We start from the raw sequence: 26,817 nt of genomic DNA, 5'->3' as shown, positions 1-26,817 counted from the left end.
GAAATAAATGTGAACATGAATTCAAATAACATTAATGAAAAAAATCTAACTTAAAACTAAATAACTTAGAAAAATAACTAAATTCTATCCCTCTGTACGATCTCTGGCCGGAGGAGCAAAAGAGTTAACACGATGTATCAACTCGTGAAACTGATTTGTCATACTGCTCATGTATCCTAGAACTTCGTGTCTCATGTTAGTAAATTCTCCTCTAAGGGCGTCTTGTTCTGACATCAAAGCTTCAATGGCGGTGTGATAATCAGTTCCGGGCATATGATGCCGGAGGTCGGATATGGCTGATTCTTCGGTCTGAATAGGTTGAGGCGGAGGGTCAATATCATAATAGCCGGATGGTGTCTGAGGGTCAGATTCAGCATGAGGGATCTGGTCATCATAAGTCTCATAGTCATCACAAATCTCATAGTCCTGGATGGATTCAGTGGATCTAGCAGGAGTGGGAGTTTCGTTCAGGTTATAGAGCCAGTTACTGCGGTTATGAATGCTAGTCCTAGGATCGGGCATGGTGAATAAGCAAAGAACCTGGTTATCAATAATAAGCTCAAACTCATCAGACCCTAGGTTTGCTATGAACACAGTGTTGAAGAGGAAGGGTATACTCATAGTAGTAATGCCACAAAAAGGGTTTAGGTCAAGCATAGGCTGACGTAATCCAATAGCATTACCTATCATAGTTATCAAACCGCCTATTCTGATTGGTGCTCGCTCATCCTGGATAAGGTGGTCCAAATTAGCTAACATAAAGGTAGCACCGTTTACTGGACGGTTCTGGGAGGCACAAAATATGATGAAGAGTTCATCACGTGAAACTGAAGTACTGTTTGGCTTCTTCCCAAATAAAGTGTGGGTCAGGATCTTATGGAAATAGCGGAAGGCTGGGTTGTGTATGTTTCCAGAGAGAAACTCATGTTCTTCGGGCTCATCATTTCCAGTCAGCTTACCCCAAAAGTGTTCAAGCTCTCTATATTCAAAAAGTTCTTCCTGGCTTACAGTGAATGTATCAAAGGAGGTAGGAAAACCCAAAAGATTGGTAAAGTCTCTAATATTAAATTGGTACTCCATGTTGAACATTCTGAACTAGATAAAACCTCTGCTAATTCCTTTTCCATGGCTGGGTAGATAGATTAATGAGCTAAGGAATTCTAGTGTGAGTCTCCGGTAGGTGGTGAAATGTCTTAGGATAGGGGATGTCTCCCATCCTATCTGATTCAGCAAATACAGGACACTCTGTCTCAGTCCAAGGGCAGTCATAGCCCAATCATCAGCATATAAACTAGGTAGCATCTCTCTAGCGGCTAGTTCTTCAAACTTTTGTTTCTGAGCCATTCCTCTGAACTTGATACCCATACGATCAATATGTCCCATCTGGTTGGTGTTAGCTAGAGAAAAGAAAACATGAGTTTAAGTCAGGATTTGGCCAAATGCCGAAAGAAGGAAAAATTATTATTATTATTTATTTTTTCTTTTTGAATAAATCAAGAATGAATACTAAACAGAAATTAAAAGAATAATTAAGAAAGAAATAGGGGAATGATAATAATAGAATAAGAAAATAACAAACTAATTTGTGGGTTGTCTCCCACTAAGCGCTTTGTTTAAATGTCGCAAGCTCGACAAAGAAACTGTTAAATATAATCTATAGGTCCTGGGGGCGTTTCGTCTAAGTGTAGGATTTGCGAATCCTCGTTGGTTTCCGCATAGTGATAGTGTTTCAGACGTTGCCCGTTTACGGTGAACGGTTCTGTAGATTTTCCTTTTATTTCTACCGCTCCACTGGGAAAGATTTTAGTGATATGAAAAGGCCCTGACCATATGGATCGTAGTTTTCCCGGGAATAACTTTAGTCTAGAGTTAAATAAAAGTACTGCGTCGCCTTGCTTGAAGATTTTCCTTGATATACGCTTGTCATGCCATTGTTTTGTTCTTTCTTTATAGATTCTGGCGTTTTCATAGGCGTCTCTTCTGAGTTCCTCTAATTCGTTTATGTCAAGGATTCTCTTTTCACCGGCGGCCTTATAGTTCAAATTTAGATTTCTAATAGCCCAATAGGCTTTATGTTCTAATTCTACCGGGAGGTGACAGGATTTTCCATAAATGAGCTTAAATGGGGTCGTCCCTATGGGGGTTTTATAAGCAGTTCGGTATGCCCACAAAGCTTCTGGTAATTTCAATGACCAATCTTTCCTTGAAGTGGCGACCGTTTTTTCTAGTATTTGCTTGATTTCTCTGTTAGACACTTCCACTTGTCCACTGGTTTGAGGGTGGTAAGGTGTCGCTATCTTATGTCTCACTCCATACTTAAGTAGTAGTTTTTCGAGTACCTTGGATATAAAGTGTGATCCACCATCACTGACTACTATTCTTGGGATGCCAAATCTCGGAAATATTATATTTTTAAAGAGTCTAGTTACTACTCGGGTGTCATTTGTTGGAGAAGCTATAGCTTCGATCCATTTTGATACGTAGTCAACTGCCACGAGTATGTATTTGTTACCGAAAGAGGATGGAAAAGGTCCCATGAAGTCTATTCCCCACACGTCGAAGATCTCTACTTCCAAAATACCTTTTTGTGGCATCTCGTCACGTCTAGATATGTTTCCCGTGCGTTGACATCTGTCACATTCCTTAATAGCCGCATGTACGTCCTTCCATATAGTTGGCCAATAAAAGCCGGCTTGTAGGATTTTAGAGCAGGTCTTGGATGTACTTGTGTGTCCACCATAAGGAGCGGAGTGGCAGTGTTGGATTATATTTTCTACCTCTTCTTCGGGTATACATCGACGGAAAATACCATCGGGGCCTCTTTTGAAAAGTAAGGGATCATCCCAATAATAGTGTTTTATGTCGTAGAAGAATCGTTTCTTCTGCTGGTAAGATAAAGTAGGTGGGACTATTCTGGCAGCTAAATAATTGACGAGATCAGCGTACCACGGTGTGGCAGATATAGCTAAGGTGGTTTCTACTTGCATGTCGGAGTTGTTCTCTTCCAAAGTAGCTATAAGTTTGTCGTACGAGAAATCATCATTAATTGATGTTCTTTCCGGTTCAAGGTTCTCAAGTCTAGAGAGGTGGTCTGCTACTACGTTTTCAGTTCCTTTCTTGTCCTTGATTTCTAAGTCGAATTCTTGTAGCAACAAGATCCATCTTAGGAGTCTAGGTTTAGCATCCTTTTTTGTTAAAAGGTACCTGATAGCAGCGTGATCAGTGTAGACTATTATTTTGGCTCCGACCAAGTAAGAACGAAATTTATCTAGCGCAAATACCACTGCTAGGAGTTCTTTCTCGGTAGTGGCGTAATTCATTTGCGCTTCATCCAGGGTTCTGCTTGCGTAATATATAACGTGAAGCTTTTTATCCTTTCTTTGTCCTAAAACAGCACCTACAGCATAATCACTGGCATCGCACATTATTTCGAATGGTTCATTCCAGTCTGGTGTCTGCATTATGGGTGCTGAGATCAATGCTTGCTTAAGCTTTTGAAATGCTTTTAAACAGTTATCGTCGAATATGAATTCAGCATCTTTCATCAACAGTCCGGTTAAAGGTTTAATTATCTTAGAGAAGTCTTTGATGAATCGTCGGTAAAAACCGGCGTGTCCTAAAAAGCTTCGTACTTCTCTCACGGTTCTTGGGGGTTGAAGATTTTCGATTACCTCTATTTTGGCTTTGTCTACTTCAATTCCTCTGTTCGAGATGATGTGTCCTAAAACAATTCCTTCTTGTACCATAAAGTGGCACTTTTCCCAATTAAGTACTAAGTTTACTTTTACACATCGCTCAAGAACTCTTTCCAGGTTTTCAAGGCATTCTTCGAAACTTTGTCCGTATACAGAAAAGTCATCCATAAATACTTCCATGATGTTTTCGAGAAAGTCGGCGAAAATTGCCATCATGCATCTTTGAAAGGTTGCAGGGGCATTACACAGACCAAACGGCATTCGTCTATAAGCGAAGGTACCAAAAGGGCACGTGAACGTTGTCTTTTCTTGGTCATCAGGGTGAATTGGTATTTGAAAGAAGCCTGAATAACCGTCTAGATAACAGAAATGTGAATGTTTTGCTAATCGTTCTAACATTTGGTCAATGAATGGTAAAGGGAAATGATCTTTTCGGGTTGCTTTGTTTAGTTTCCTATAGTCAATGCACATTCTCCATCCCGATTCGATTCGTTTAGTTATAGTTTCTCCTTTTTCGTTTTCAATAACGGTTATGCCTCCTTTCTTTGGTACAACGTGTACAGGACTAACCCATTTGCTATCAGATATAGGATATATAATACCTGCTTCCAATAACTTGGTTATTTCCTTTTTTACTACCTCACTTAGGATCGGATTTAGTCTTCTCTGGTGTTCCCTAGAGGTTTTACAGTCTTCTTCTAACATGATGCGGTGCATACAGATAGAAGGACTTATTCCTTTAAGATCGGTGATGTGGTACCCTAGTGCGGTTGGATACTTCCTTAAGATATGTAGGAGTTTTTCTGTTTCGAGTCTCCCTAGGTCTGCATTAACTATCACAGGTCGTTCAAGTTCTAAGTCTAGGAATTCATATCTCAGATTTTTGGGAAGTGTTTTCAGGTCAGGGGTTGGTTTGTTAAGACATTGCGTAGGGTCCGGTGTTATTGCTAAACATTGGTTAGATTTGTCTTCTAAAAGATAGTCTGATGATTTGTCTTCTCCTAACTCTGCTTCTTTTATGCATTCATCGATGATATCCATGAAGTAACATGTATCTTCTATTGCAGGTGCTTTCAAGAATTTGGAAAGAATGAACTCAATTTTCTCTTCACCTACTTCGAAGGTGAGTCGTCCTCGTTTTACGTCTATGATTGCACCGGCAGTTGCTAAGAACGGTCTTCCTAGTATAATAGGTGTAATATCATCTTCTCTAATGTCCATAATTGTAAAGTCAGTGGGAATGTAAAACTGACCTATGCGTACGGGAACGTTTTCAAGGATTCCTACAGGATATTTGATGGAACGATCTGCTAGTTGCACAGACATTTTGGTTGGTCTTAATTCTCCCATTTCCAGTTTCTTACATATGGATAAAGGCATAACGCTAATTCCGGCTCCTAAATCGCATAAGGCTTTGTCAATGACAAATTTTCCTATGTGACAGGGTATAGAGAAACTACCTGGATCCTTGAGTTTAGGGGGCATGTTTTGGATTATAGCGCTACATTCGGCAGGGAGTGTAACGGTTTCGCTATCCTCAAGTTTCCTCTTATTAGAAAGAATTTCTTTTAAGAATTTAGCATATGAGGGCATCTGCGTAATAGCTTCAGTGAACGGAATTGTAACGTTTAATTGTTTAAGGAGATCAACAAATTTTCTAAATTGGCCCGCATCTTTGGTTTTAACAAGCCTTTGAGGGTAAGGGATAGGTGGTTTGTAAGGTGGTGGAGGTACATAAGGTTCCTTCTTTTCTAGGGTTTCCTTATTACTCTCTTCCTTTTCCTTAGGTTCACTTTCCTCAGTTGATTTCTTAGGGTTTTGGTTTTCTATCCTTGGATCAGACGGTCCTTCCACTTCCGTTCCACTTCTTAATATAATTGCATGAGCTTGGCTTCTCGGATTAGGTTGGGGCTGTCCAGGGAATGTACCAGTTGGGGCAGCAGTAGGTGCTTGTTGTTGGGCTACTTGTGATATTTGTGTTTCCAGCATTTTGTTATGGGTAGCCAAGGCATCTACTTTGCTTGCTAGTTGTTTAAGTTGTTCGCCAGTGTGTATGTTCTGGTTTAAGAAATCTTTATTGGTTTGTTGTTGGGAAGCTATAAAGTTTTCCATCATGATTTCCAAGTTGGATTTCCTAGGGGTGTTATTGTTAGGCATGGACGGATTCGGTTTCTGATATCCCGGAGGTATAGATGGGGCTTGATTTGGAGACTGTCCAGGTGCGTACAAAGCATTATTACTCTTATATGAAAAATTTGGATGGTTCTTCCAATTTGGGTTATAGGTATTCGAGTAGGGGCTTCCTTGAGCATAGTTCACTTGCTCTGCTTGGATTCCAGTCAAGAGTTGACATTCCGCAGGGGTGTGACCTTGGATTCCACAGACCTCGCAATTCTGAGTTATAGCAACCACGGCGGCTGGGGGTGATACGTTTAAACTTTCAATTTTCTGGACCAAAGCATCCACTTTTGCATTAACGTGATCAAGGTTACTTATCTCGTACATGCCAGTTTTCGTTTGAGGTTTTTCCACCGTTGTTCGTTCGGTTCCCCACTGATAGTGGTTTTGGGCCATGCTCTCGATAAGCTGGTAAGCATCAGCATAAGGTTTGTTCATTAATGCACCACCTGCAGCGGCGTCTATTGTTAACCTTGTGTTGTATAAGAGACCATTATAAAATGTATGAATTACTAACCAGTCTTCCAAACCATGGTGTGGGCAAAGTCTCATCATGTCTTTGTATCTTTCCCATGCTTCGAAAAGAGACTCGTTGTCTTTCTGTTTAAATCCGTTTATCTGGGCTCTTAACATAGCTGTTTTGCTTGGCGGAAAATATCGGGCAAGAAAAACTTTCTTCAACTCGTTCCATGTGGTGACTGAGTTGGAAGGGAGAGATTGAAGCCATCTTCTAGCGCTATCTCTTAATGAGAAAGGAAAAAGACGAAGTCGAATTGCCTCTGAAGTGACACCATTAGCTTTAACAGTATCGGCGTATTGGACAAATACGGATAAATGAAGGTTTGGATCTTCGGTAAGATTTCCAGAGAATTGGTTCTGTTGCACAGCCTGCAACAGCGAAGGTTTAAGTTCGAAGTTGTTTGCTTCGATTGCGGGCGGAGCAATACTTGAATGCGGTTCATCTTGCGATGGAGCGGCGTAATCTCTAAGAGCACGAGCTGGTTCTGCCATCTCGGGTGAAAGAAGAAGCTCTTTGAGATCAGGAAATTCGATAGGAGGGAGATTGTTTTCAGCACGGTATTCCCGAATTCGTCGTAAGACTCGGAGATACAGTTCGATATCGTTGATTCGTAAATAGAGCGGTTCGCCTTGTGAGCGAGTGCGTGGCATACAAATCAACGAAAGAAAGAATAGAAGAAAAAAGAAACCTTAGTCTCTACAGCGTAACGGAAGAGTTACGATATCGATTAAATAAAAGTCCCCGGCAACGGCGCCAAAAACTTGATCGCTCGACTGTGTGAGTCGAGAATGGGATACAAACTGCAAGTGCACAGTTCTATCGCGTAGTTTTAAAAGATATCGATCCCACAGGGACTTATGAATCGATATACCGTTATCTAAGGTTACTACGTAAAGCTAAGGTGAAAAATGTTTGATTGTTTGGGGAAAGACTAAAGGCTAAACTAAGATCTAGCTTAAATATTAATAAAACGGATATCGGTATGTAGTTCGTCAAAACTAGGGAATCAAGTCTTTGTCGGTTTCTTGGTTTTAAAATAAATCGTTTCGGTTAACTTTATTGGTTAAAGGTTTTATCTCAAACTCTCGCTCTGTTGAATAAACCATGATTTTATATTAATGTAGCTGTCACTTATAATTAAGTCAAAAACCACCTTTTGAAAGCAATAAAGTTGCAGAAACTCTTCTTAAGAAAACACTGACCGTTTTAAACACCCTTATCTCAAACTCTCGCTCTGTTGACTTAGGTTATATAATTAAATCCAAATGCTTAACTCTCGTCCTCACATTCAATCTTTAAAAATACTTTTTGGAAAAGGTCAGAATTTAATTAACTCTAAAACTTGCTCTCGCCCTGATCTAGAATTAATGCCTAACTTACACTGTCCAGTTAAAACCTCAAACTCTCGCTCTATTGATTTTAACTTCTTTATGTCCTTTACTTTTGTAAAAAATCTTGTTATTAAACCTGTAAGTTGAGACCGTAAAAAGATTGATTTTAATTTTAAGTTTAAATAGACCGACTCAGTCTTGATCCCTTATTCTGCTTACTTTACATACCGATATCTAGGCGAATTAGCTAGACATGCTAAACGAACCAGAATACATATCATGCATAAACAGACTCATTCCAGGCAGATAATATAAATAAATAATAAAACAAAACATTAAATAATGATTAAAGAACCTGAATGCGTAATACAATAGTCTTGAACACTCCACCACAAGCCGGTAGGATTTGTTCTTGGATTCTTCAATTAAACAATAAATTAAACCAAGGAAATAAAACTAGAATCTAACGTAAGGTTAGATCCGATAAAAAGTTACACAATAGTTTCCGGTGTAGAAACTATTATGCGAAAAATATCTAAATGCTAAAAAGGGAAAGGTAAATTGCAAGGGAAAAAACGTAGAACTTGCAAAAGAAATAAATAAATAAACAATGTTAAGTTGCTGGAAAAGAAAATTGCAGAAGCGAAAAAAAGAAAGAAAATTGGAAAAGCTTCGGCAGTCTGAGCGTGGAAAAAAACCGAGGAACCCTTTTAGGTTTTTGAAGTAGCTATTTATATTGGTGTTGGTAACTGCTTTTCGTTTCCCAAGGGTCTTCAACGTGGCTAAATGCATGGCGTGGATATAGGACACAAACTCCTCAACGTCTCTTCAAGTCTTCTGAGGGTGTTACTTGCGCCAAAAAGATAGTGGAATGGTGTGACGCTCGTCACACCATGTGTGACGTCCGTCACAAGGCTGCTTTGCGTGACGCTCGTCACGCACCTTGTGACGTCCGTCACAGGTAGTGCCTTTATGTTTTGCGCTTTGGGCTGGGCTTTGGCATTTGGTTCTTTTTCTCTCCTTTTTGCACCTCCTTTTCTTCCATCTTCACTTGTTCTTCAAAATAGACTACCTGAGACAAATAGGAAGAAAATACCACGTAATATCTCATAAAATGCAGTAAACCGAAATAAATAGTCATAGAATTTAATGGAATTAAGTCCTAAAATATGATATAGTTTCGTGTTATCAGCTGTCCCAATACACACCCCATCGAGTTCTCAATCACTGATAGGTACATTATCAGAGGTCTCCCAGGAACTGGAGGTATAAGGATTGGAGGTTTCTGTAGATACTCTTTTATCTTCTCGAAAGCCCTTTGACAATCTTCATTCCACCTGATAGCCTGATCTTTCCTCAGCAATTTGAAAATTGGCTCACACGTGGTTGTTAGGTGAGAGATGAACCTTGCAATGTAGTTCAACCTCCCTAAGAAACTACGGACTTGCTTCTCTGTTCTTGGCTCTGGCATTTCCTGTATCGCTTTTACTTTGTCGGGATCCACCTCAATCCCTTTTCCGCTAACGATAAAACCCAGCAATTTTCCCGATCTCACCCCGAAAGTGCACTTGTTCGGGTTAAGTCTCAGTTTGAATTTCCTCAAACGCTCAAACAGTTTCTGCAAATTCAACAAATGTTCTTCTTCTGTCTGAGATTTGGCAATCATATCGTCCACATAAACCTCGATTTCATGATTCATCATATCATGGAACAGAGTCACCATTGCTCGCTGATATGTTGCTCCGACATTTTTCAGACCAAACGGCATCACCTTGTAGCAGAAGGTGCCCCATGGGGTTATGAAAGTTGTCTTTTCCATGTCTTCTGGTGCCATCTTGATTTGATTATAGCCAGAAAAGCCATCCATGAAGGAGAATACCGAGAACTGAGCTGTATTATCCACCAAAACGTCGATGTGAGGTAATGGGAAATCATCTTTAGGGCTAGCTCTGTTCAGATCCCGGTAGTCGACACACATCCGTACCTTTCCATCCTTCTTAGGTACTGGGACGATATTTGCAACCCATGGCGGATAATTGGTGACTGCTAGAAACCCTGCATCCAACTGCTTTTGCACTTCTTCCTTTATCTTGACAGCCATCTCTGGTCTTGTTCTTCTGAGCTTCTGCTTGACCGGAGGACAACCTTCTTTGAGAGGCAAGCGGTGTACCACGATGTCTGTGTCCAGCCCAGGCATGTCCTGATAAGACCAGGCGAAGATGTCAACGTATTCTTGCAGCAATTCAATCAACCCTTTCTTCACATCATCTCCCAAAGCAGCCCCTATCTTGATTTCTCTCTTGGCGTCCTCGGTGCCGAGATTAATCACTTCAACAGACTCTTGATGCGGTTGAATGACCCTTTCTTCCTGTTTTAATAACCTGGTAAGTTCTTCAGGGAGTTCACAGTCTTCATCACCCTCTTCTTCAGCTTGAAAGATTGGATTTTCAAAGTCGAAGCGAGCCATAGCAGAACCGTTATCAATAGGATCCGGTGTTGTGCATCTGCATGAGTGATGGTGTGTGCTTATGAGTGTGAACAAGAAGTGAAAACTAAACAAAACATTGCCATTTTTTTATTTTGAAAAACTGCAAAAATAGAAAGACAGGGAACGAAATATTTGAATGCAAAAATACGTCCTTTATTTATGATAAAAATGCAAGTGTCACATAGATGGGCCCTACAATGAGTCATTACGCCCTGGGTGGAACGTAAGACTTGGATATGCATGAATAAACAAAGAAAATTACTCTTCAAGAAGAGTGACTTGGATAATCTCCTCAGAAGACCAATTGTTGATGACTTCACCCGGGATCCTCGGACGCACCCAGTTGTCAATATCACAATCACTATCCCCATCTTCTTCGTTGATTGTAGAGACTTGACCATACTGAATGATGCCAGCACTGGAGAAAGTGATCGGCCCCTGATGAGTCTGAGGCGTTGAAGTACACACATCCGAAACATCGGAATCCATTTCAGTTACATCATGGATTACAGAATCAGTAGGAACAACATCTGCGAATTCATTAGTAGCATCTTCAAACCCTTCTTCCTCAACCCCTTCCGCAGACTCTTGGACAGACAAACCCTCAACCTGGAGGATACCTTTGTCGAGCAAGGCCTGGATACCCTGCTGTAACTTCAAACAACCTCCGCCCTGAGTGGCACAATCCAAACAACCCTTCCCACAACCGGGGAAAACGTCGGCCTTCAGCAAGCATCCTTTGACATCCGACAATGGAGTCTTCAGCTTCAACACATCCTTAATGGACTTGGCTTCTCCCTCTACCAAATTAACGCTCGCACCACCATGCTGGGGCATGGGATTGTTGACAACATTCGAAGCTGGTGCAAGGTCGATGGCCTTTGAATCTATGAGGTCCTGAACTACGTGCTTAAAAGCTTTGCAGTTCTCAATGTCATGGCCAGGTGCCCCCGAGTGGAAGCTACACCTAGCGTTGGCGTCGTAACCCATCGGAAGTCTACCAATAGGAGGAGCCAGAGTGCGCAATTGCACAAGTTGTAGTTGTTGAAGACTAGAAAGCAACTGGGCGTACGACATTGGAAGGGTGTCGAAACGCCGGTCCATCATCCTTTGCCTCTGTTGATAAGCGGGTCTGTTACCCGGTTGTTGCTGCTGTTGATACTGAGCTGGTTGACGGTGTGATTGTTGTTGTTGTAGTGGTGCTGCAGCTGGAATGGTCACAGCCGGAACATACGGTTGCTGATGATAATTCTGAAAGTTATTCCTCCGGTTATCCTTGTTCTGATAAGAAGATATGGCATTTGCATCCCCTTCTCTTTTCTTCTGTCCCTGAATGAACGGCTTCTTCACCCCTGATGAGGATCCACCTCCACTCTGGATCTTGTATGTCTTAAGGTAATTCTCCACCCTTTCTCCAGTAGAGACCACATCAACAAAGTTGGAAGCATTGCAACCTACCAGACGCTCCAAGTAAGGTTCAGGCAGCGTATTCATGAACATGTTGGCCATTTCCTTTTCCAACATAGGAGGCTGAACACGGGAAGCTGTATCCCTCCAGCGTTGAGCGTATTCCCTGAAGCACTCATTGCTTTTAAGAGACAGATTCTAAAGTTGAGTTCTGTCCGGAGCCATGTCTGCATTATACTGATACTGCTTCACGAAAGCTTCTGCCAAATCCCTCCAGCAACGGATGTGGGCTCTGTCCAGCCTCATATACCATTCCAAGGATGCCCCAGCTAGGCTATCCTGGAAGAAGTACATAAGTAGCTTCTCGTCATCAGAGTATGCAACCATTTTACAGAAATAGGCTTGCACGTGAGTTTTGGGGCAAGAGCTGCCATTGTATTTGTCAAATATCGGGACCTTGAATTTCGGTGGCACCCTCACACCTGGGACCAGCCCCAAGTCAGCAACATCTACTCCCAGAGGATTCTGTCCTTCCACTGCCTTCAACCTTTCTTCCAATCTTCTAAACATGGGGTCCATGCCAAAGTCTTCCTGAAGCAAGGGGAACTGATCATCCTGACCATCCTGAATGGGTTGTTGACCGGAGGTGACATGTAGGATTGGGATAGGCCCCGGTCCATTGGGTCCATTAGCCTCTCCAGCTGGAGGATCAGCCAACGTCTCCGGTTGAGTAATAGGGGGATCCCTCTGTACCAACAATCTAAGCTCCTGCTGTCCTTGAGCCACCCCTTGAACCAAATCCATGAATTGATTCATGCGAATCTTCATCTCGGCGAGCTCTGCCTGTAGGCTTTCCATTACTCTCTGTTGGTTCCTCCGGGTACCGTATCGGTGAATGCCTGAGTCAGCTATCCTGCTAGTGGGACACCAAACAAACTGAGAACACTGTGGCGGTACCTGTTATGCAAGACATGCGGATGACTATGCAAATGCAATGACATGTTTATCAATTCCAAAAGTATTCTACCCCCTTGATTCCAGTCTCACATTTGATAAACAGTGTAAGAAGAAAACCCCGACTAGAATCAAGAAGAAGATTTAAACCTCCTTGAAAAGGATAAACATGTGTTAAATGATATGAATGCAAATGGTGTGATGATGTGAATGCAATGCAATGGCATGCCAATCAGGATTGCTGTATCTGCTTGAACATCTGTCAGGTTGCACTGTCTAGAGAGAAATTAAGAGTACACCAAACAAAGGTCATGGGATGGATCATGTTATCCTTAATATCAACCACCCATTTTGGCGGATTATGGTTTACACCTTATCAACACCCGAGTTTCATTGATATTAAGGATACCTGATCGGATTAACCATGAATCAAGGGTTTGTTGCAAGCCACGAGCATGGAGTTTAGGTTAAGAACCACCCAAAAGGAGTGTACTAAGGTTTAAACCTGCCAAACATGTTCTACAAAAGGTTCCCATAGTCATAATCCCATCTTTCGGATATTATCAGAGGAACGACTACTCGTATTCCAACAATATTCTCAAGAGAGACTCTTATGAGTGTAGTATCGCGTAACAATCGTATCAAATCTTACACTTGAACGACTTTCGCACTACGTCCTACGAATAGGCCAAGATGGGTTTGGTAAACTAAGGTCCTTGGCTTCTTAGGTCTATATTGGAACAAGTAATGTCTAACCATAACTTACTTATGTGACATTATTGATCTCAACATGACCTTCACCAAGTGAATGGGCTTGCAAGTCAACTCGCTAAGGAATAACTCCACACAAGTTGACAGGACTATGCCATTCTCCTATCTTAAGTGCTCTCGAGTTCGGGTATAGAACTCATCTCACAAAGATCACCAAGCAGCCATAGCCAGCCAACAGATACAACAATGATATGTACACAATGTAATAAGGTAAAGCAGGTAAATAAATAACTGTACAAAAGCATGAACACCCAATAAACAAACAAACTACAAAAGCTGGGAGGGACTCGCTTAGGGAAGATGGACCAGCAAGAGGTCAACTTCTTAGGGTCCCCAGCAGAGTCGCCAGCTGTCGCAACCTGAAAAATACAGTGTGCGAAAAAACAACCGGCGAAAGAGAATGACAGGAGAGTCGCCACCGTGCGTTATTCATCCCAAAGGAGGGAAAGGAAACACTCGAAGTAAACCTGAAAAAGGAAAGGACAAGACGGGGTCTTGCAACCAAATCTTGGGTTCGGGAGTCGGTTATGCGAAGGGACGGTACTAGCACCCCTACGCATCCATAGTACTCTACGGGATCCACTTTTGTAGTTTTTGTCTAAAGGGTGTGGGTTTACCTAATGTGTCTATTTACTAAAAAGGTTAAGAGAAATGACTCGCGCGGATGTCGCATCCGCTGCATACGTATCTCATCTGAATATGAGAATCAGAGTCTTCGTAGCTCGGCTGACCTATGGGTTGGGGGGATGTGTGCTCGCTAAGACATCGCGTCTTATGCCTACGTATCTCATCTGGAATGAGAATCAGAGCAAGCCGTAGTTTGGCTAACTACGGGGTTATGGATTGGGTTTTGGACGAACGACGTCACTACGCAATCTACCGGATGCTCGACCTTTGGAGACTTACTCGCCTGTAGTAGAAGGAGTAAACGTGTTGCTTTTGGGTTTTAGGGTTTGGGATGCTCGAGGGCAAACAGGCAGTCCTTGACGAAGGAACCACGCTACATGTGGGGATATGAATACAAAACACAAAACATGTATCTCAAAGTAAAATGCCACCAAGGGGCCCAAACATTGCCTCCTATCGAGGTCTTCCAGCTAAGAAAGCGATAAAGTACGAGAAAAGGAAAAAATTACCACACGGATAAAGATCCGAAGTTACAGCAATTAAAGGGGCAAGAAACCCTGAAATGTCTCCAGCTGGACCGTCAAAGGAAATCGGTCAACACGAATAATCAGAATAAAACTCCAGGGGGTATCCCTGCAAGAGTATGTGAGCCCTCATGAAAACTCAACAGAAAGGTTAGACAAACAAGGTGAAATCCAGGGAAAACAATGCCATGGCACCACAAAGACAGGTTAGAGAAACAAAATAGGGTAACCCAGAGTTGCCCCTAAATCAAAATGTAACCACATGAATAATTCCATCAAAATTCACAAAAGGCTCACAAAAAAGGTATCAAATTCACTCATAATACCTCATACGTTTAGAGCATTCAAATTAAAGGCATAAAGATGATGGATATAGGGCAAACCTGATTGGAGAGCTTGATTGAAATTGAGTTGCACCCGTGAGGTTTACAAGTTGAGTTCCCTTCAGGGTTTGGAGGCTGCTCTGAGTTCTCTGTCAGGTCTTCTCTCACTATCTTTTTCCTCGGGGTTTTGTTCCAAGGAAACCTCAAAGTGTTTTGTTTCTCCTCAAAATCCCCATTTGTTCTGTCTTCTTTCTCTCACTATCTTTTTCCAGTGAATCTCCCAGTGTAACTCCAAGTGTGTTTTCCTCTACTGAAACTTCAGTATTTATAGACTGATTTTCGTGGGTAGTGGGCTCAAATGAGGGAGACCCAAGTCCAAAATAATTTGTTATATTTTATTTATTTAATTAATTAATTTAATTAATTAATTAATTAATTAATTAAATTTTTTTTTTTCGTTTTTTTTTCCAGGAAAAATGAAGGGTAAATTTTGGGGTATTACAATATATATATATATATATATATATATATATATATATATATATATATATATATATATATATATATATATATATATATATATATATATATATATATATATATATATATATATATATATATATATATATATATATATATATATATATATATATATATATATATATATATATATATATATATATATAATTCTCTCTTTTTAATGAAACAAAAAAGAATATTGTTTTGAGTCAATCAAAGATCCAAAAAGTCAAGACCTAATTTAATGTGAATTCATTCCAAACGATCCAACATATAAAAGCTTTCACTCATAATACTCAAGATACACTTTCTGATCTCCACTTTGTACTACACTCATCTTGAATTTTGAACTGACTTAGACGTTGGAGTGCTAACCTTGCAGGTTCATCCTCCACCTCCGTATCAAAGATTAGCACCACCGATTCAAGATAAGGACACTCACGCTGACATACCCTCCATGTTAGCAAGTAGGAACCTCGTAGTTAATAATTATTTCGTCTAAAAAACTAGGAAATCTCGAAGTATTGAGGTCTTGAGTGATATAGTGTTGACCATAAGCAATACTGCTCCACATTCCTGGATGTCTCCAATTCAAGAATATATGGAGCATGAGATTCTTATATCCAACCTAGTAGAGGTAACCTAGGTGAGGAGAAGGGCTAGTTCATATATTGTGGTTAAGTGAATATTATATAAAATCATCCTAGCTACTCCCTTGTTGATGTACCTAGGAAAAGAGGAGGCCACTTACACCCTTTTAGATGTACACAAAGGGATAACGGGACAACACCTCAGAGCCATGTATTAGCGAAAAAGGTTTTAAGAGCAGGATATTTCTGGATGACCATGGTTCAAGATGCCAAGGAGTACGTGAAAAATGTGACAAATGCCAGCGGCATGAGGATGTCTTCAATGCTCCATCCTCAGAGTTACATATTGTGACATCGCCATTGCCTTTCCTACAGTGGGGATTGGACATCATTGGCACGTTCGCACCAAGGCAACTCAAATATTTGATTGAAACTATATATTACTTCACCAAATGGATATAAGCATAAGCGTTGGTGATCATAACAATGAAAAATGTCCTGAAGTTCTTCAAAAGAAATGTCCTGGCTATATTAGGGGTCCCCTAAGCCATCGTAACAAACAATGGAATGTAGTTCATAGACAATAACTTGAAAAATATCTTGGAGGAATTGAAGATTAAGTAACATTTCACCTTAGTAGAGCACCCTCAGACGAACGGGATGCAGAAGCAGCCAACCTGGTGCTACTTAGAGGTATGAAGTGAAGACTAGAGGAAGCTAAGGGAAACTGGGCCGATGACCTACCACACGTCTTCTGGGATTATCGTGCAACTCCCTAGTCGACCACTAGGGAAACTCCTTTTAGACTTATCTATGGTAGTAAAGTTATCTTTAAAGTGGAAATTGAAGAGTTGAGTTTGAGGATATCTCACCCTTTGCTAACGGAGAAAAGTGACATCGTGATCAAAGAAGAAGTCGACCTCATAGAATAAAAAAGGATACTAGTCGCTTTCACCAGCTCCATGGTCAAGCAGACCACAACCTCTAAATACAAACGACATGTTCGACTAAGAGAATTTTAAGTGGGGGACTTTGTACTGCAAAGAGCTGACATTGAGCGAAGAATGCTTGAGACATCAAGCTGGCGGAAAATTAGGAAAGACAATATCGGCTGAAAGTCAAGACTTGGAAATGCGCCTACATCTTGGAAACTCTTATAGGATATAAAATACCAAGGACTTGGAACACTGCTAAATTAAAGCGATATTATAGTTAAAAGGGCTGTATATCGACCTAATTCTTTCTTTTCGTGTAACAAATTGAAATATTGATAAATGTAGTGAGTTTTCCCCCATTTATCATTCAGTTGCATTCTTTTATGTCATTTTTATTTTTAGGAAACAAAAAGTGGGAAAGACTAATCACATTTATGCGCAACTGACACACCCCTTCGAAGTTAGCCACTCAAAGAACGTAGGCAGTAGAGCCCATATACATTCACCTCGATCTGAATCATAACTCAGGGAACAGAGACGATGATCCTATCCTTGATTGGGGACAATCCTCTATAACACAGAGCAACTATTCAACTGTAATTGTGAAGTTATGACTAGATCTTGTTAATCCCCACCAAGGGAATTGGCACCACAAAGTGAATGATACATATAGAGACCGAAGCTAAATACAACAAGTAAAACAATGTAACAAACATCCTTTAGTTTACAAAGCGACAAAAAATTACAACAAATCATTTATAGCGACAAATTTAAAGAAGCCATGAAATGCTTGGAGATCAGGAACAAGTAACTCTAGTTGACTTACAACATTCTTGAAGGTAGTTTCCTCTAGACTTTCGTCGGAAAGATCTATCAGCTAATTGTCCAAACCGACCCTCTCCTATTGGAAAGCCTCCAGCTCCCTAGAATGAGTGGGTTTCTCTTCCTCAAGCTCAATCACAGCTGCCTAGGCACTTGAAGATGAGGCCTCCAGCACAAGCTCCACTTCATGGGAACCTTTTTTCTCTTCTTCAAGCAAGCCCTTGATGTCATCCACCCGGACGACCAAGGTAGCAGGAGACCCATACAAGTTTACCTTCTCCATGAAAAGAGACATTTGATCCATACGTTAGTGAAACCCGGCCGACTCCCATTCATAGCCAGCAACTTTCGACTCAACAAGTTCACAAGAAGCCTTCAAATACTCTACCTTTTGAGAAGGAGCGTCGGAGACCATAAATCCCAGTGATTGGTAGCGAACAGAGTCATAAGGGAAGCCTCCAACAACAACTGAAAAGATGACTCTGCCCACAAGCTAGATTTTCCTATTTTGGAGAGCTTACACACATGGGCATGATCTTCGACAAACACACAATCCTTTATCTTCGACGTAGTCTGAGGCATCCGACAAGCCAACACAGGGGGAAATAAGAGAGGAGGATTCCCAACATCTTTTGACCTTATGTGAACAACATCCTCAGAGGACGACCACACCTTCTAAGACTTCCCCGACTAATAACTGCTCGACAAGCCTTATGGGAAACTGTTTTGGACTACCCAAAGGCCCAAAAAACCGAGGCCTAATTCAATGTCAATCCACTCTAAATGACCCAACGTATAAAAGCTTTCACTTATGATACTCAACATACACATTTTGATATCTACTTTTTACTATACTCATCTTGAATTCTGAACTGACTTGGATGTTAGAGTGTTAACATTGCAGGTCCACCCCACACCACTGCATCAGAGATCATCACCACCAATTTAAGATTCTTCATTATTAATATACATCATTTATGGTTCTAGAACGAAACAAATACTATTTATAGTTATGAAGAAATTGAATTACCGCTCTCAATTAAAATTGAATTGTTACACATGCACACAAATTATACAACATGGAGGAAGAGACAAAATACAAATACTCTTTATCATAAAGTTAACCTACAAGTGGGGATTTGTCTTTCTTTCACTATGATATTTTCGATCATCTTCTTAGATATACCATATTAACATTCCCTCTTAAAATTAGATCCTTGTTTTCATCTTTCAAATGTATGCATTCATTTGTATTGTTACCATGACTCTTGTGGAAATGACATAATATTGTCTTATCGGTCCTAACTGATTATTTTACCGAGTAAGTGTTTCTTATCCAGACTTCCTTTAAATCGATGTTGGCGCATTCTTGCAAAAATCCTTTTCCTTGATGTGTTAAATGGTGTATAAAATGAGAATCTGGTCTATGGCCTTCTGTCTCTCTTGCCTCGTCGTCAATTATGGTCATTCTCTACCGGTCGATTGTTCCTTGTGATCCTTGATCATCATCCATATTCCACCTCTTTATCCAGGAGTTCCACCTCATAGTTAATTTTTGGATGAGATATGGTCAAGAGGTCTTTTAATCTCCCAACTTGTTACAGTCCTAACTTCTCGCGAAACATACAATTTGATCTTAGTCCTTTCTTAAATATCTAACACTTTAGCCCATCATTTGTCCCTCCTACCTCTACTGACACCTTAGTGAATCCCTCTATGTATTCTTTTAGGGATTCCTTTTTATTTTGGTGAATTCTACTGAGGACAAATATCATCGCGAGTTACTATTTTTTGGGTGGTGAATTGGGTGGTAAAAGAGTCACAAAGCTCTTTTTAAGAGTTTATGTGACCATTAAGGAGGGACTTGAACCACGTCATGGTGGCTCCTCTAAGGGTCAGAAGGAATAATTTACACTTCACCACACCATGAGGGTGGTGATAATAAAACATAATATCCACATGTTCGATGTTCTCATTAAAATATCCATTCGTTGTATATGTCTAACGCCAAAGGTTTTTCTGAGACGTCAATATTCGACTGTCGAGGATACAACTGTGGAGTGGATTCCTTCTTCGGCCAGGAGCTTGTATTTTTTTGTCGTGTTTGTCTTTCCTCTAGGAATTGGGCGATGGCGATTGGTGAAGATGACATGCTCCCATGTGAGTAAGGCTAACATCTCTTCCTTTAGAATCAAGTATAAGAGATCAAGTTTCTCGACATTAGAAACGGTCCCGAGACCTAAAGAGGCCTGGTATCAACAAGGATCGGTCGTGGTGTGGTTTCACCATTGTCTTGTAATGCCAACTTCTGTAGGGATTGAAGCATATTTCAGGTTTTCTTCAATTCCGAGGAGTCTTTTGCCTAAGAAATGCAAGTTCTACTAATGTACCAAGTTGTAAAAGTTGTTGAGAAGTCCATTTGCTCCTTGCACATCTGGGTTGGTCTGTAGTTACTGGAGGCTCTGAAGCATTTGTTGTTCAGGGATCGTAGGTTGTAGTGCAAGTTATTGCGAGGTTTGATCTTGAAGTAACTCTTGAGAAGATTGAAAAGTACGAAGGACTTGGAATTTTCTTTGGTCGACAGTTGGAGGAAGTGGATCATGCGGAGTTGGAACGTAAAGAGAAGTCACAAGAACTGAATCAATTTATGTTGTTGGAAGAGGTTGAGCCTTTCTCATTGGATCAAGAGTGTTATTTGTCACAACAACGGTGGTGGCATTACCGTTTAGTCTAGTGTACTTGGATGTTGCATTAGTTTACATAAGATCAAACAAACACAAAAGTAGAACGAAGATCAGTTGAAGCAGATGAGCGATAAAAAGACAATAAATTTTATGGGAATTCAATAAAATCAATCGTCGATTCCCACAAACAACATCACTATTTCGAGGTGGAACGAGAAATACCTAGTGCCAAAGAAACAAGTTCTTTCAACGTGGTGGCATGAGCTTCCAGTACGACAAGGCGACGAGGACCTGTCAAATTAATACTCTAACACACAAGTCAATAAAATCTAAAAAATATAGTTTGAAAATAAGAGTTTGATAGTACTTGAATGACACACTCTTAAGTTTATATATGATGAACAATTAAAATTACTTCCGTCTAAATTGACATGAAAAAGTAATAACTCGTCCGAGTAGAACTAAAGAAAAAAATCAATGCACTAGCAACAGAGATTAAATGTATTGTTAGTGATGCTCAAATTATTCCCGTACTCAAATTATGCCATTGCGCGCTCTAGAAATACTACAAAAAATGTGCGCTATATAAATACTACAAAATAAGTTTCACAATTAAAACCTTCTTTCTTTTGACATATGACCGATTTGAAAATATATAAATACTACAAAATAAGTTTCACAATTAAAACCTTCTTTCTTTTGACATATGACCGATTTGAAAAAAAAAAACTCAATATCTATCTTATACACCATATATATATATATATATGCTGAAATTCGATTATGGAAATAAATCGGGAAATGAAATAAAAATATTTCAAAAAATCCAACAATCGTTGTAGGTGTTGTTTTCATGTGTTTAATAAACACTCTCTCTCTTTAAAATTCATTTTCTTTTACTCAATAAACATTTTTATCTATAAAATCAACATCCTTCTCTTCATAATTCATATGCTAATTCAATGTATTTATATTTTTCTAAAATAGTATATCATTTTAAAACTCAATTAAAATGATAAAAGTAAATGAGTATATCTGCCAAAAGAATAATACATGAGTGTAACTTCTTAGAATCTTCGAGCAAATTGGGCTGATGGACACGTTTCGACTCCACATCTCTTTCTCTTTTATAAAAAATAATAAAATAAGAATGAATCACATGTACTTGCAATATATATATATATATATATATATATATATATATATATATATATATATATATATATATATATATATATATATATATATATATATATATATATATATATATATAGTTTTGATTGTCACCTCATCATTCTATTCCTCTTTTTTTTTATACAAAACAAAAAAGAATGAACAACATGGATTCTTACCCTCCAATTCTCCGCCATCAAAACAACCAACCACAAAACCTAACCAACCCGAATAACACAACGGATCCTAACCCGATTCAAGATTCGGATCCTGTTCCCACCATAGATCTCAAGTACTTAAACCACAAGAACTTGGATGAAGCTTGCAAGGAATGGGGTCTATTTCGTTTGGTGAACCATGGAATTCCATTAACCCTTATGGAACAGCTTCAAGATGTAACCATACAAGTATTCTCTTTGTCTTTTGAGTCCAAACAAGAAGCATGCAATGAATGTCCTATCACATACTTTTGGGGTACACCTGCCCTGACTCCTTCTGGAAAAGCTTTATCAAATGGAACTCAGAATATCAATTGGGTTGAAGGTTTTGATGTGCCATTATCTAAACTCGAGCAATTTCAACATCAAGTTCCTTCACTTGAGTCCATAAGGTAAATACAGATATAATATGACAATTATTATTGATGTCGAAGTGGCAGTATGTGCCGATATCTATCGATATTATATTCTGGCATCATAGTTAACAACTTTATTAAGTTTTTGTTTTTGTTTTATTGTTTTGTCTCTTTGTAGGCAATCTTTTGTGTTTTATTTGTTAGGAGTATGTGCATGCGTGGAAAATATGAAACATAGATTAATGGATGCAAATATTTTGAATATGACATTTTGGTTGTTGCCCATAACATTGCATGAATGGGTGTTTCTAGTGTCTACCAATTGGATTATGCAAATCCATGAATTTGTGGATTATTATTAGATTTGATTGATAGATGAGTCATGAGTCTTAACGTGTAGTTTTATTCAATTTTATTCATTAAACCATATAAATAAAAAATACATGTACACTATTAAGTGTATTTTAGGAGACTGATTAAGAAAATAACTATAAATAATTTTGTTGTTGAAAATATTAGGATATATATGTTATGTTTTTAATGAATAATTTTAATTACCTTTGAACTTGGACCTATTTATTTAAGGTTGTTTTGAGCATTTTAAAGAATATTTATATAAAAAATCAATTAAATAATATTTTACCAATTTTGTTAAAATATGTTTTTTATTATGTTAAAAATAAAATGACTATTTTGATTAAGTTTTGAAAAAAGGCTAATTTTTAATAACATTACTTATAATATATATGATTTTTTAAATATATATTTCTTAAATAGAAAAAATATGATTATTTTAACTAAATTAATAACAACTATTTTAACATGCACTTACTTTTACTTTGAATATTTTTCAATGATATTATTTATGTTTTCTTAAATCTCTATATCATAATATCTAAATTATTTATAATAAACTTATTATTTTTTTTAAAATTTGTTTTTTAAATAAACTGTTTCTTTGAATGCAACTAAAAAAATTAAAGTGATGCTAGTTGAGAATGTTTGTAAACCTTAATTAATTTTTTTAATAAAATTAAAAATTGTTTTATAAACTAGCCTTCATAATTTTTTACAGTATTAAAGGAAAGAAACTATATTGAAAAAAGTGGAATCAAAGTTCATCAGCAAATATTTTAAAATTTGTGTCATTTGATTGAAGCAAAATTAGTTGTCGTGCTAGTAATATGTTTACTTAAAAAACAAGTAAATTTAAAACCTGTCATAAATGGGACCAATTGATTCAGAAACAAACAAGTTACAAGACTATAAAATTATTTTAAAAGATTTGTTTGTTTTTAAATAAAGTCTCTTTATAAACTTTTAGATGTACTAGTATGTAATATTAATTTTCAAATATTTTTTTTTTATAAATATCATAAATTTGGCATTCCGAAGAAATTGAATTATTGGTCCCAATTAAAGTTGAATTGTTACACATGCACACAAATGATACAACATGGAGGAAGAGACAGAATACAAAAGACTTTCTGTCATAAAGTTAACCTGCAAACGAGGATTTGTCTTATCCAATTTGGTCCTACCTAACGAAAATTGTCGATAGTATAAAGAAATTTAAAGCTAAATGAATATTTTTTTTTATCTCTATCATGTCTTGAATTTATATAATAAATTTGAAGCCAATATTTTGATTTATTATTAGACTTGAATGTTTTCTTTTTGCAAGGCTTTTGCTACTTGACTATGCAACCCATCTATCAAGAATTGCTACAACTTTATTTGAAGCAATGGCTAAGAGCCTTGACCTGAATCTCAAAGAGACAAAGTCCTATTTAGCTGAAAACACCGGCATCGTACGTGTGTATCGCTACCCACGCACCGATGTTGGTTGGGGTATGGAGGTTCACACCGATAGCTCAGTCTTATCGATATTGAACCAAGATGACCATGTGAGTGGCCTTCAAGTTCTCAAAGATGATCAATGGTTAACCGTAAAGCCGATTTCCAACACATTGATTATCAACCTCGGCGACATGATGCAGGTCTTAATTTTTTTCAAAATCAACATTTTTTATATTATAATGAAGTTGTTATAAATATACATAATAAATTTGGTTTGGTTTGGTTTAGGCTATTAGCAGCGACACATACAAGAGTGTGTCACATAGAGTGAAAGTGGAGAAAGATATAGAAAGAATCTCAATATGCTACTTTGTATTTCCTGGTGATGGAGTTATGATTGAGAGCTCCAAGTACAAGCCCTTTACTTACAATGATTTTAGAGAACAAGTGCAACAAGACATCAAAGCTCTTGGGCATAAAGTTGGGCTTGGAAGGTTTCATCTCAACCAAGATTCTTAATTAAATTTAGAATTTAATATTACTTTAGTAATAAGAGTTTAATATTGTAATCTTAAAGTATAATGTTCAAATAAATTGTAAAATGTATTTTGGTAACATTTTACTTAAAAAAAACAAACTTGCCTTCCCTATTTTTAGTTATAAATTGTTAATTGAACTTTTGTTAGTGTCATATTGTTTATTGAAAGTGTTATTGGAAAATATATATGTTTATCTATTATGGTTTGTTTGGGTACTAAAGTGGACCAAATGGCCATCATGTTTTAATTTATATAAATATTATTTAAAAGATTTGGATGCGGCAAACTTCCATTTTATAAATAAGTTGAAATTTTTTCCAATGCGAAAATACTTAAATAGATTTCGGAAATGCATTTTTGGATGTATCAATTTTTAGTTGAACGTTAAAATATTTTGGAGATGCATCTCCGTTTATTTTACGGAGTTATATCTCCGTAGCATATCGATATACAAACAACGACGTACATAAATTCGGATGATCCAAAAATATAATATATAAATAAAAGATTAATAAATAGAAAAAAACCCCCGAGAGTAACGATAAAGTAGCATGATGTCAAAATAGAATACAATCCATAATACTACTACTACTATATACTAATGCACTACTATGTATGTTAGATTACATCGTCTCTGCCTCATCTATCTCATTTGCCTCCTCGGCCATCAATCTCCCCCGTCCTCTGATGATGTCTCTAGTACATCATGCCCCCGTGCCTCCATCATGATGACATCTAGGACCTTTCTCACATTAGACCTATCAAGGAAGATACCTTTGTCAATGTCTGTCCGCGCAATCTTCACAATGCGACGAAATATAGGCAAGACACACTCAACATGATCTAATTGTGCTTGCGTCTCCTCTAATATCTCCTGATGAGTTGGCTTAGGTGAGTCTCTTGAGGGAGCCTGCACCATATACAAATGTGACACCCTAAAGAACCATCTGATGTACCCGTCCACGTAGCTCCAGTCGCTCGGGGCTATGGTACTCTGTGCCTCCTCTGGTACTAGATGACTCTCATAATCATCAAACATCTCATCCATCTGTCTACGTGTCAAAGCAGGAGGAGCAGATACAACAAGGTGTCTAGGAATGGCCTGGGTGTAGTCGAACTGCTGCATGACACGCTCAGGAAAATGAGAAGCATTGAGACGTGACCCACATGCCAACCATCTAGAGTATAGAACTGTCTGGTCAAATGTATGTGTCTCACAGTGATCGACATAGCTGTTGAAGTGCATGTCATCGGTAACCAAGCAGTCAAGATACATTCTGAATGACTCAGTCTCCTGATTCCCTCTGAGCGGGAAAATGCAGTAGCACACGACATATGCTTAGAGTAAGTTGATACATTCGCCCAACCGAAAATGCGCGAGAAATGCTAGAGGATCCCTGCCTGAAAAGTTTGGAACACACGAATAATAAGTAATGACGTTGTAAAGATGAAATGAAAACGATACAAAAAGATTAAAAGATCAACAAATATTACCGTGAGTTGTGTGATGCTGCTTGTGACCTTCCTTGTCTTCCACCTACAACCCTCTGATAACTTCGAGTACAAGTAGACCAAACAAGCGGTCCTCTAGTTGTACTCATCGATCAACTCGAAATCCTCGAAGTACCATAGGTAGATGACATCTGTATAAGTGGCGCTCTTGTCCATAAAAATCGCAGTGCCAATCAAATATAACAGGTATGCTCTCATATCATGCATTATGTGGAGCCCACCTGCTCGTCATCACCTATAGCCAGATGTGTTCTCTGGATCTCATATGTATATATCTGATTTAGATCTTCAAACCTAGCATGAGCCCCTTTGGTTTCATCCAAACCCTCATTCGCTTCCGTTGGGTCAACCCCTAAATAGTCTACCATCATCACGAGTGCCTCATCTTTGGTGATCCTCCCATGATCTAGGAGTCATCCTATGATCGGAAGATGTAGCCAGTACGACACATCTTCAGCGGATCGCAGTCCTGGAAAAAAAACAATGTCACAAATTTGTCAATTAAAATAAATGTAAATTAAAAAGAATGAAGACAACTAATGCTACCTCTTCGTCCTAGATATGTATGACAATATGGTATGGGTACATAGGCAGTAGTGACAAATCTACAAGACCTCATCCAAATGCATCTGGCTCAGCATCCGCAGAAGCCTCACCCTCTAGAGGTGACATTGACTCAACAACATCAGTAGTATGAGGTGGTAGAGTGCCTCTGGTACCACTAGTGACTTGGGTACCTCAAACGTCTAAATAAGTGAAACCTGACGCCTACGGTAGGATGAAGGACATATGTGTCGGTAGGTGAAACTCGTCTCATAAGGAAAGAAGAAGATTTTAGAGGGTCCAACTCT

At 38.7% G+C, this 26,817-nt stretch overlaps 1 protein-coding gene and 1 pseudogene across 1 annotated transcript; both read left to right on the top strand.

Annotated features, from left to right (window-relative positions):
* The first annotated feature begins 6,399 nt into the window (after nucleotides 1-6,399).
* LOC127089275 (uncharacterized) lies at nucleotides 6,400-6,499 on the top strand (annotated as a pseudogene).
* Nucleotides 6,500-21,664: 15,165 nt separating this feature from the next.
* On the top strand, nucleotides 21,665-24,591 carry LOC127084558 (gibberellin 2-beta-dioxygenase 8). Its single transcript, XM_051025040.1, has 3 exons — nucleotides 21,665-22,151; nucleotides 23,800-24,115; nucleotides 24,204-24,591. Exons 1-3 carry the CDS (start codon nucleotides 21,700-21,702, stop codon nucleotides 24,432-24,434), a joined length of 999 nt encoding a protein of 332 aa, XP_050880997.1. The 5' UTR covers nucleotides 21,665-21,699; the 3' UTR covers nucleotides 24,435-24,591.
* The last annotated feature ends 2,226 nt before the right edge of the window (nucleotides 24,592-26,817 follow it).

This window comes from Lathyrus oleraceus, chromosome 5 (assembly GCF_024323335.1).
Source record: "Lathyrus oleraceus cultivar Zhongwan6 chromosome 5, CAAS_Psat_ZW6_1.0, whole genome shotgun sequence".
In the NCBI taxonomy this organism is placed as follows: domain Eukaryota; kingdom Viridiplantae; phylum Streptophyta; class Magnoliopsida; order Fabales; family Fabaceae; genus Lathyrus; species Lathyrus oleraceus.
Note: the sequence above shows the minus strand (reverse complement) of the source record. Positions and strands in the feature narration are given on the sequence as shown.

Coding starts and splice junctions, on each gene's coding strand:
- LOC127084558 (XM_051025040.1), top strand. CDS start 21,700: ATGAACAACATGGATTCTTACCCTCCAATTCTCCGCCATCAAAACAAC. Junction 22,152..23,799: donor CCTTCACTTGAGTCCATAAG/GTAAATACAGAT, acceptor TCTTTTTGCAAG/GCTTTTGCTACTTGACTATG. Junction 24,116..24,203: donor ACCTCGGCGACATGATGCAG/GTCTTAATTTTT, acceptor GGTTTGGTTTAG/GCTATTAGCAGCGACACATA.